The following is a 12,321-nucleotide window of genomic DNA, read 5'->3' as shown; positions in this document are numbered from 1 at the left end:
TATAACTATATAGGAGCTGCAATTTGGCCACTGTGGGTTTAATTTAATGCATCCAATTTTGAGATTTTTAAATTGTACATTTTACAAAAAATAACTAAACTCTCAACTACTAAAATATATTTTGTAAAAATGCAGTATAATTTGTATCCAAGAAATATTTTTTCTACATTTGTTTGCAAGTGATCGAAATAATCATCAGTTAATGTTGAAAAGTAATATATTAATAAATAGCATTTGTTTCATGATGGGCATTTGATAAGGATATTAATACAAAATTGTGATTTTATAAAAGACAAAATTATTTTGTAAAAGAAAGAAAGTTGTTACTGAATTCAATATAGAATAAGATAAATAGAGATTTAAATAAAGAACTGAGTAAAAGTAAAATGCGATAAATGCTAAAAGGTTCAAGATTCTCTGTTCGTGTAGGTTAGTTTTAGGTTAAATGGTCTGAAGATTAGACAGACTTTCTCGCAAGAAAGGAAGTAAAAACATGAGCTTCCTTATCAGGATCAGCCTGTGACTACCAGACTGTGGATTTGTGATTGATCCTGTTTCTTGAAATACATAATACCAATACATTATGCAATTGTACTTAGGCACCTTCCCAAAACCATAAATGTGACAAAACTAGTGTTTAATGGTCATCGTGCAAACTTTGCATACTACGCTTTGTGTTGCTCTGTGTCGGTACCATTTTCACTTTTATCATGTGACAAAACAATCACTTTCCCTCACCACTGGTAAAATTTGAACTTTGTACAACTGATGTGTTTATTATGACACAGTTTAAAAACTATTAATAGTCACACCCAAGTGGATCATCCTATATATTTAAAACACATTTAGAGAGAAGGAATCAAATGATACATAATCTTGAATTATGTTAATAATTAATACTAAATATTAATTAGATTTTTTAATAATTTTATAAAATTTTTACATCAATTGTGATCAATAGTTGTGTAAGATAAAGGTATCACAATATTTATTCCAAGCTCTATTAAAAAAATTCTAATTTATATTTTTGGATAGATTTAAAATATATTATGTTTATAATCTTATAATTTTAATTACAGGCACTTTTTGTGGGACACGGACCCGATTTTAAGTCGCATCTTGTCGTCAAACCGTTTCCGAACATCGAACTCTATAATGTTATGGCAGGTAAATATGTTTCAAAATGTTTCAAAATAATTGTATAGGTGACAAAATTATATTCACTACAATAAAATTTAGTTATTTTGATGGATGGATGGCTGAGGTGGTAAAGGCATCAGCCTACTACTAGTATATGTGAAGGTTTGAGTCTGAGTCAGAATCTGAGATTTTCATGGATGATTTGATATGGATATACCAGGTTTATTGCTCACCCCATTTGGTTATTCCTATCATAGACCTGCTGTCTAAAATCCATAATGGGTCTGAAAAAGAGGACCTTTCTCCTGCCCATTATAAGTTCCTAATCTGCAGAATGGAACGAGTTAAAAGAAAAAGTTTCATTGTATGTTTTTTGATATACATAATACACAATTCTGTTATTAAGTAATTTTCTTTTGTAATATTGTTTATATGTAAATATAAATGCATTAATTTTCTATATTTATAATTAATATTGTTATTTTCATAAACAGATCTTATAAATGTGACGGCTCAACCTAATAATGGAACTGAAGGGAGCTTGAATCACATACTGAGGAATCCAAAACCGGTCGAAAAGTCATTATTGTATTATCCGAACCTGTGCAGTGTGACTGAAGAAGATTTTGAAGAAATGAAAAGAATTACAAACTGTTCTTGTGAGAAAGTAATATATTATTTTATATTATAGAATTTTATTATTAGTGAAACATCTCTTCTTCTGATGTACATTAAGTATCTAGGTTCCAGATGGCTTTTCTGAGACAAACCATAACTTAGGTAGAAGAGACTTGCAACAGTAGGTCAATGGATGCAGAAGATGGACCTAGAAAACACAATAATGGAATGTAAGCACAATCTTATTCTCCACACCTTCATCTTCTGCATCTGTTTGTGAGTCTGTGCATCCTAAGTTATAGTTTATTTTTCTCTGAAAAGATATATGGAACATTTCTTCTATATTATGACTTTAGTAACACAGTAAACAATTTTTTCTATTGTGATTTTGAAAGTAACATTATTAGCTACCATTAAGTTCTGTTGTTTTCTCTGAAAGAACAATTAGTATTAAATGCAACCATCTTGCAACCAAATGTGTTAAATTATTGTTACTAGTTTGCCAAATTACAGGTTTGACTCTTTCAGTTTTGAATGTTTGTCTTTGTCATGTGCGTGTTCTTTAGAGTTGCTTCAAAGTCGGTAGTATGACATTGTGCATTAATTAAATAAACTAAATTAAACATCCTTTTTTAAAATGCATAGATTATGTCCAACAAAAATGAAAATCTGAACTAAGAAAATGCCTTAACAAACTCCAGCACTAGATTGAAAACATTTCACATTGTGATGACACAGTTATCAATGAAAATGCATTAAACTTATTAGAAAATTTACTACATTTAGTACTCAATATTCATGATGATGATGATAATGCTTATGTACTCAATATTTTTAGAATAACTAGATTATTGTATAAAGAAGGTGATTCTATTTATAACAAGCATGAGCATAAATCCATAAGAGACAGGATATCCCTCCAATATTTTTGTACCAGCAAGTTGTCCACCTCCCAATGTATTTTTATTTTATACCATGCTATGAAAATTAGGAACAGAAACAAGTACTCCTGCCAAAACCTTTTCACTTTCTGGCATAACTTTAATGATTGGACAAGGGCTTTAGAGCTGCTTTACAGATCTACTTCAGCTCTACCTATACATTAACTTATTTTTTGTTATATTTCCAGAACATTAGAATATTGAATTTCCTTTTAGATAAGAAACAAATATTGTGCATAATAGGTACTGTACATCTTATTTTCATATTTACTCAAAATCCAACAATGGGAAATTTTTCTTACTCATTGTCACCTGACCTCCCCCAACATATATATATACAGCTTAACACTGATAACAACAAGCACTTTCATATCTTCCAATCTTGTCATCAGAAACATGAAGAAATCATGCATTAATTACTAGTACAACTTTTGATCCCTTCCTCTCTGTTGTGTACAATGATGTACTTTTGGCAAATTCCTCCCCTTTACACATGCACAATAGTTTACAGATTCCTCTGACATTGAAGAAATGACTTTAAAAGATCTGCAAATATTTTCTAACTGATAATTTATTCACACGACTAGAAAGTGGGCTTATAGAAAAAATTCATATGTCACCAATACCACTAAGAAAGTTCACATAGATGCCTTGACCCTCTTCTTCCATTTTGTATGCTGGGTGGAAGGACTTTTGTGAACTCCTTTAAACTGCACATATAATAGATGACTCCTAATAATAACAATTATATTAAGTTTCAGAAGAAGTAAAAAAAATTATAAAAGGAAATTGAAGTAAAAGATAATTGAATTTGTGACAAGTTTCCACTATTAAACTTACATAAATACTTCACACATATTTTTTAATGAACAAAACTTCTTAGGACAGGCAGAATTGAATTTACACATAAAGTTTCATTGAATTGTTATTGTTGCCTCATGCAGTATCATTATATACCGATATACAGAAATATACTGTTTCATTGTAAACTGCTTTTTGAGTTTCATTTTCAAAATTATAAATTAACCAAACAGGAATTGTAGATTTGAATTCCACTTCAGCCCAATCTTTTCTTCCAGAATATTCTAAACTTTCCCGAATGCAGCTTTAAAAAATATACATGTGGAATTGTATACTAGTGGCTATGGTCATCTTCAAAGTACTCTTCTTGTGCATCTATACACAGACTTAAACAGCATTCCCATTTCTAGAAGCAGTCCTGCAACTCATTTTCCAGAATACTGTTGAGCAGCTGTCTCACCTTCTGTTGGATATCAGTTATATTAGAAAATCTTTGTCTTTTCAGCACAGCTTTTAATTTTGGAAATAAACAACCAGAAACCACAGGGAGCTAAGTCATGTAAATAGGCAGGATGATCTAATTGCTTTTTTGGCCAGAAAATGTTTCACAGTGAATGACTTTGTGGATTGTCTTGATGAATGATCCACTTGTCAGGCCACAGTTTGTGTCTTTTTCTTCAAACAAAATCTTGTAATCTCTGCACTACTTCTAAGTAGTATTGTTAGTTGACTGTTTGTTCCTGTTCAATAAATTCTTGATGGGCTATTCCCTTGTTATCAAAGAAGTGCACCAACATGGTCTTAAACTGTGAGTGCAACATGCATGCATTTTTAGGGTGCAGTGAACTTGGGGATTTCCATTGGGGACTTTTTCATAACATCTTCACCATATGTCACTTGCATGCTTTCAACAGTTATGTTTCATTTGTTGATTTTCACACAAAATGTAACATTAATACATTGCTATAAATTTCGGCCACTCATTTTTATACCAAAGACTACATACAGATAACTATTACCTTCCCAATAGCTAATTAACAACTAGTTCTATCAGCTTGAAATTTACATATTTAGTAATTTAGTGTTAGTTCAAACATGCTTGAACACGAATGCACATTGTTTCCATATGATTATGTCACTGGCAACACTACGCGGCCATTCTGGAAATTAAATTGTCACACCTTGTATCATTGCTTTATCTAAACAGTGAAATTTTCATAATTACAAATATTATTACTATTGTTTTTGGATGCACTATTTTAAAGTTTTTATACTTTTCATCAGTAGCTATGTTTTCAAGATGACTTTTAATTTTCTCTTGTATATCTCAGTCATAAAATCCAAATATTCTTTATTATGAATAGTAAATATTATAAAATATATTATTTTTACAGTATATTATAGGATAATTATTATTTCATTTTAGAAATTCCCTTTGGATAATTTTGAAGATAATAATCATGTTCCTTGGGGACTGGTAGGTACTGCAACAGAAGGAGAGAATGCTTTCCTTTGTCTATTGTACAACGAAGATTATACGTCAACGTATAGTTATCAGCTACGACTCCCCGTCTGGACTGCATTCACACTTAAAGATAGCGTATGAAATTTTAATTTTTAAATTCTGTTATAAAAGTGCTTATTGGAGTTTGAATATGCATGCATATGAGAGATCAATAAACAATAAGCCAATAAGTGGAGAGTTTTGAAAGTAATTTTTGTAGAAATGAAACTGGATGGGAATTGAGAGATATAAATAAGGTAAACATTAGTTTGGCCAGACAGTAATGCTTGTGATCCTACAATAGAATCAAAGCTTCTAAAGTAGAGCAATGTAACAAAATATGGTTCCTAATCTCAGAAAAAACTGGGTGTATGGAAATTCTTCAACATATGACAAATGTGTCTAGACAATGCACAATGAGTGAAGTCCATATGACTTTCATATTTTTGGTGACCCGAAGAAAGTGTCGAAAGGCTGACAATTTCAATCCAACTGAGGGGAATGAAGTGTCGTATGCACTTGGCTCTGCAGCTGTCTTGCAACTTTTTTGAATATGGAATCACAAGGCTTGTAGGACTGAGTTTTTGGGATAAATACCTCAATGGTCAGGCAATTGCATATAAAATAAAATGCACTCGTTACATTTTATTGATGTTGGTTGGTTATTTATTGATCATCTCTTTTATATATATATTCAATACATACATCCATCTAACTTATGTACAGTATATTAACAATTAATTTGATCAAGATTTAAAAAATTGTAGTATGGTTTAAACAGTCAAAATTTAACAAACTTGTCATTCAAAAAAGTAATTGCTAGAAAACTGGTTACAAAAAATTGGTTTATCTTTGTTTTGTTAGGGGCAGTTATCATTAGTCCTGAACTAATGATAACTGCCCCAGTAATGGTAGTACAGTAGTAGGACTTTACTGTAACAAAGAATAAGAATAAAAGATATCTGAATTAGAACTGATTATAAGATTTATTGATGAAATTCTGATACAAAGCCTTATCTATATTTAACATTTGAATATTGGACAACTTTATGGTTTAAAAAATCGATTTTAATTGAATAAATTTATTTATAAATCTATAAATCACATTAATTATTATTTCAATATTTTTATCTTAATTGAAGATTTGGAGCAGGAAAAAGGAATCTTGCTGGGCTGTGGACTATAGAATACTGTTAGATTATACCCCTAAATGCAAAGATTATCAGGCATTACCGACCGAATTTACACAGCAACTGTTATTCCCTGCTGGTATGTAAAATTTCAATTGCCTATGTTATAAAGATCAATATAAGAGTATTGTACAAAATAATTCTGTTTTAACATTTAAAAATTATAATTAATGTTATTATTTATAATTTTTACTAGAATTGTCTTCATCTATCAGAACAATACCAATGGCGTGGCTTGCTACAAATTCCGTTCCGATGTACGTTACCTACGGCAGTAATGTGAATCGCTTTATGGAAGAAATGCTTCTTCGATGGACGAGGAAATACAAGACGATAAATGTAGTCACGGGTCCAGCTTTTGACGTTAAAACGAATGGAATTAAATTTCCCAATTATGAAATTTTGTAAGTGATTTCACATGACACCTTGTCATTGTGTACGTTATTTTATAGATTGAACATAAAATGTAATCCAAAGTATTAAATGTAATTCAAAAATTTAGTTAGTATCAAATAACCTTAAACTGTTTAGAGGAAATGCAAAAATTTGTACTTTATTAGTTAGTTTCCTGAGATTCTGCAGAATTTGATTAACAGTTGAGAGGGGAGGGAGCCAAGGAATTTTTCCCAGAGAGGGTTTGATGTTAGAGCAGTGGTTCTCAGTTTTTTTGAAGTCGCGGAACACTAAACCTTCACATTGTTTTCTGTGGAACACTAAAGTTTGACATTTTTTCCGTGGAGCAGTTACAATACATCGGCTTTAAAGCAGGGTGGCAAACCCTTTTGAAATCAAGCACATTCAGTCTAGTAGATGACGATATTGGTGTTTGCTAATTACATTCCCATACAAAAATTATTTTACATTGTATTGATTTTTCTTTTGCAACAATTTTTAATTGTATATTTGTTTTTTCGAGGAACACTTAAAGTGGCTTCACGGAGCACTCATGTTCTGCAGACCACAGATTTGGAACCACTGTGTTAGAGCATCTCCTCAAGAAACAGGCATTAGATTGAAACAATGTGAATTTAAATGTCACTAATATTTGGAAGCCCAGAGATGAGTCCGTAGTGCTTTCTAACCCTGTGAATTATGTTATTTTTACAGACTAAAAATAAAATGAAGACTGCTTTTCATTAATAAAGAAATGTTCTAAGTATTTTATTTGTTTGAAAATAAATGGCAAAAAAGGCCCACTAAGGAAGAAAGGGACCTGCTTTACTCCCATATCCATAAAAGCTCTCAATGACACTATTAACAATATACAAATATAATTTACACATGTTGATCAAATTCTGCAAGCAGCAAATGCTATTCTTCAACAAGGATAAAACTTAGTTCATGAATGGTTCTAAAATGGATTGATTAGTTACATTCAGTGTCTCTAGAACATTTTAGTCATGATTTATTAGTGTAGACCAGTGATTTCCAAACTTTTTGGATCCACCGCCCCCTTTGTTCCATAAAGTTATACCCAACACCCCTAACCCATTTTCTCTTGTATGAGAAAGGATTGGAAATATTCTTTGGAAAACTTTTCTATGAATCTCCCACTTTGTGCCCTTACCATACATTGTTCTCAACATCTGGAAACCATTAAATGCAATGTTTCCTCTTATCCGTTTAACAGAGAAAAGGGAACGGCTGTCGGTGACCCCAACTTTTGCCTTTGGTCACCATTCAGTGCCCTGCCTCCAGTGCCCCCTAGATTTCCTCACTGCCCACAAGGGGGAATTATCGCCCACTTTGAGAAACACTGGTCTAGACTCACAGATCAAATTAAATAGACATCTAATATTTTTATTCTTGAGAAATATGAGGTAATAATTGATAAAGTAAATATTGATGAGCTAAATATTATGTAGGTGAGCCAAATCATCCACAGAAAAGATTTCAAGAGGCTACAGAATACAGAAAAACCTTAGACAGTGCTCACGGATCTTATCTTCATAAAGCACATAGATTAAAGAGTAATATGTTCCATAAAATATTTATTTAAGATTTGGCATAATTAGTACACAAAGAAATGAAGCTTTTACTTTGTTAAATGCATGTAAAAATTTATTCCTTCCTTTTAATCACTGACAAAAAAAAAAAAAAAAAATGCTACCCACCAAGGAGGCTTTAGAATCAAATGAAACTATTAGTGCAAATGAGATAATGGTAATAAATGAATACAGTGTCACAGAAAAGGCTAATTTCCAACAGAACAACAATACAATTTAAAGGAGCCTTTAGTACTTTGTAAGATCTCTCATCTGGATATGCATAGCATTGTGATTGGCACAGAAACATATAGGCATTGTATACCATCCTGCAACAGACTTGCCTGCAGATGTCACGAACCATGCTCCAGATCCCGCACATTTGTAGATGGCCAAAGTCGGCATCTCTCCGATCCCACAAATGTTCAACAGATGACAAATCCGGAGACTGGGTAGGAAAAGAAAGTGTGGCAATGCAACAGAGACATTCCTGGAAAACTAACAGTGCAGCAGAGTTTATCTTGTTATCTTGCTGGAAAGTGGTATTTGAAGCACTGTCACAAAACACAATGTGTGAAGATGCAGGATTTCCTAAATACACCATTGTGCCATTAGTATTTGTTATACCACTACTGACGGTAACTGCACCACAGAAAATGAAGTCAATGATGTTGGTATGCTAATGGCAGGATGCATAATAGTTGCCCTGCATGCAAATATGCCTCTGCTAGTCACCTGTCAGTGAGACAGGTAGAAGCTGTGCTACAGAATTCTGCATCCGGATGGTGGAAGAAGCCATTTCTGCTTGTCTGATGATCAGATGATTATCCATTCTGAAGGTCTGTCTAAGACATCCAGACTACTCCTGAGTCTACCCATCGTGTGTGTGTGTGTGTGCCTTTACATATTCACTGCTCCAATACCTCCTCACAATCAAGTCAGAAATGTCAGATGGCAGAGAATTAGGTGAAACAATGATCTTGCTTTCCTCAGCCCAACAATGTGGTTTTTCTTATTCATGTCAGCTGTGCATGTCTATGACTGTGTTATACAGGCAGTACTTGACATTCAAAGACCCTCAAATAACAAATACACAGAATTCTAAAGACAGTGAGCCTCTGCAAGCTGTTTTATAGGATACTGGATATAGTGGATAGGGGTAGAAATTTTAAAATACTGGTGAGTATTAGCTAGTGTGAAATTAGACAACAACTGTTTAATCATTTACATACCTGTTCGAGACACAGAATCGTCCTGATTAAAACATAAAATCCAACATAGAAACTCGGCAGCTATCAGGGTGCATAATTTTTTGTCAAGGAATGTATTTATGTCTTTATTAACAGAAAGAGATGTCAGAGTTTCAGTTGGCATTCTTGTCGATCAACATTAGAAGAGAATTTTGTTCTTATTTTCTGGATCAGTTTGAAAATAATATTTATGCTTGACCAAATTAAATTTTAAAATCAACAATTTTTATAATATACAAATAAATAGAAATAACTCGTTTGTATTTTTTAGGAAAGTCCAGAAACATTCAGTTCCGATACCAACTCATTACTTTTACGTAATCACGAGATGTCTGGACGACATCAACATTCATAACTGTCTTCCACAGAATGTTGACGTGATTTCGTTTCTTCTTCCACACCTGCCGGAACCGGAAAACTGTCAGGTAAGTGGCACCGTCATCTTTCTGTTCTTATTACCTTGAAAGTCCAAAACAACACCTTAGTTAAAGCAGCTCTAAATTTGATAACAAATGAATATTTGAGATTGAAATAGAAATTCTGCATTTTCTCACCTGCCTATCAGTTTATAACAACAAGTACTTTTAGTAACCGTAGATCCTTTGCATTATTCCCATTGTATAGAAACTTCCATGCATTGAGGACCCTCGTGTAGATATTCTTGCCATAAACCATCTATTTATGTATCTCTAGCATTTCCATAGATAATAACATCATCACATTTTTAGATCATTTATACATTAAGTTAGATTCTTTATAACTATCCGTCTTGCTTTCGTGCTTTTAGTCCCTCCGTCCCCAAAGGGTCGGTGGAGACGTCTCGACGTCCCATTTATTGTTTCGTCACAAAAATTGAAGATGTTATAGTGAAAATATGGCCATTTGGTAACACAAAGTAAATATTTTTGCCAAGGATATGATGACAGTTTTTAAGTTAATACAAAATTTATCATTAGCATGCACCAGCACTAGATTTGCCAACTCGATTCCAAAGATTTAATGTGTCTTAGTCTTGACAAATGCTGTCACCCACTGCCTATTCTTTAGTTCATTTTAAACCCAAAATTTGTTCATCATGTCAAATAAATATGAGAAGAATAGGTCCCGATTTGGGAGTCTCTCAATGAATCTGGGAGCGTTGGCAGCCCCTAACTATAACTACTACAATGGGAATAAATAACGAGACAGCTTGTCTCTAGACTATTTGGATATCAAAATGTCAAATAATGTAAGAGTATTTGGCACTTTGGTACCCGTGATGAGCCTTCTGCTTTAAAGGTTCAAAAATCCGGTTGCCTCACAACTAAAGAATTGTTTCGGACTTTTAAAACTATCTAATAAACAAATTTTTGCCCGGGTTTAAACCGTAAATTACCATCAGTCTGCCGAAGAATATCTGCTGAAACACAGTGCGAGGGTGAAGGACGTAGAGATTCTCACGGGGCTGAGATTCTTCTCTTCTCTTCCGGTCTTCGAGGAAATAAGACTCCGAACCTTTTTACCCAGCGAACTGTGGGACACATAAATTACCTATCACCGCGTCAAATTGCTCCGTTCGGACACGGCGTCCGAAGAGACAGCTCGGAAAGTAATTTTAGACAACGTATACCACATTATTCAATGTATACTTTATAGTTACTCAAGTTGTGTGTGTTAATTAATAAAATTATTCAATTAATTGATCATTTTCAGCTGTAAAGAATTATTTAAAGTAATAAAGATTTTTTTTGTTTTGATTTTTACTAAAAATTAATAAACTGGAGTTGACTTTTACAATTAACTTGCTTAAATATAAATGTGATTACACAGCGCCATCTTCTGCTCATAAAACGAATAAAATTTTATAAATTAACAAAGTAAGACTTTTTAGACATTGTCAACAGATGGCAGCAGTTAAATAGCAGACGATTATTTTTATTCCGTGCGGGATTATTTATGGTTTTAAAATTCGAGCATATTTATTCTAACATTGAAAATTGGATTTTTTTTTTTTTTAAGTGTTCTTCACGGTTTAAAGAAATTTTTAAAATAGTAATTCGTATAATTTTTAATCAGAAAATTATATGTAATTATTTTAATGCGAAACGTTAAAAATTCGGTGGAGCGTGAAAACGGGGGCATTAACCCCATGTGGATTTATAGATACGAAAATTAGAAGTTAATTAAAAAAATTAATTTCCCATTAAGTTATACAGGAAAAAATCGCAAATAATTTTCTACAATTATTTTTTACGCAATTTATTTTTAAAATGAAAAATTTTGCTGACAGTCCTGACGCTATCATTTTTTTAAATTCAGTAACGTCACGTTTAACATTTCAAATTATATTTTTTTAATTAAAACTGGGCAAATCTCGTTATTATTTATCTTCGTCGCGGTAAAAAAGGTAAACGAACTTTTTGGAATTTATTCTAATTTTAAATTAACCTCACGAAATTTCTTCTAAAAGCACATAATTTTAAACTGTGACGTAATACGTAATTAATTTTAATTATAACTTACTTACCATAAAAAAATGTAATGATAATTAAATTTCGTGGGAAAGATTTACTAAAATTTCTGATATATTAAATTTACGAAAATATTTTTTCGAATCGTGTAACGAATTAGGTCAATGGCAGATACGTAACGACCTCTAGATTAGTGAAATCAAAAAATTTCATAGATTATAATAAAGGAATTCTTTTTATAAAAGAATGAGATGCTATTTTTTATTATTTTACTTCTAATTTTTTAAAATAATAAAAGGTACTTGTACTCAAATAACCCAGTATATCATATTTATTGTTTAAACACCGATTTTTAGACGATTCATTGTTAGATATAATAGGTAATTGTGTAGGACAGAAGACAATATTAATTACAATGTATTCTCATTCTACATCCTATAAA

The 12,321-nt window shown here is 32.1% G+C and overlaps 1 protein-coding gene across 1 annotated transcript in view; it reads left to right on the top strand.

Moving 5' to 3' along the window:
• LOC136987567 (venom phosphodiesterase-like) overlaps positions 1-11,205 on the top strand; it is a 52,144-nt gene extending 40,939 nt beyond the window's left edge. The window contains exons 14-20 of the mRNA XM_067285317.1: positions 1,080-1,167; positions 1,635-1,807; positions 4,927-5,100; positions 6,147-6,273; positions 6,391-6,598; positions 9,701-9,854; positions 10,811-11,205. Coding sequence (XP_067141418.1) covers positions 1,080-1,167; positions 1,635-1,807; positions 4,927-5,100; positions 6,147-6,273; positions 6,391-6,598; positions 9,701-9,854; positions 10,811-10,954 — 1,068 coding nt within the window. The 3' untranslated portion in view covers positions 10,955-11,205. The remainder of the gene's footprint in view (positions 1-1,079; positions 1,168-1,634; positions 1,808-4,926; positions 5,101-6,146; positions 6,274-6,390; positions 6,599-9,700; positions 9,855-10,810) is intronic.
• Positions 11,206-12,321: the final 1,116 nt, after the last annotated feature.

Source organism: Centruroides vittatus, unplaced genomic scaffold (genome assembly GCF_030686945.1).
Source record: "Centruroides vittatus isolate TY-2023 unplaced genomic scaffold, ASM3068694v2 scaffold_2520, whole genome shotgun sequence".
Taxonomy (NCBI): Eukaryota; Metazoa; Arthropoda; class Arachnida; order Scorpiones; family Buthidae; genus Centruroides; species Centruroides vittatus.
Note: the sequence above shows the minus strand (reverse complement) of the source record. Positions and strands in the feature narration are given on the sequence as shown.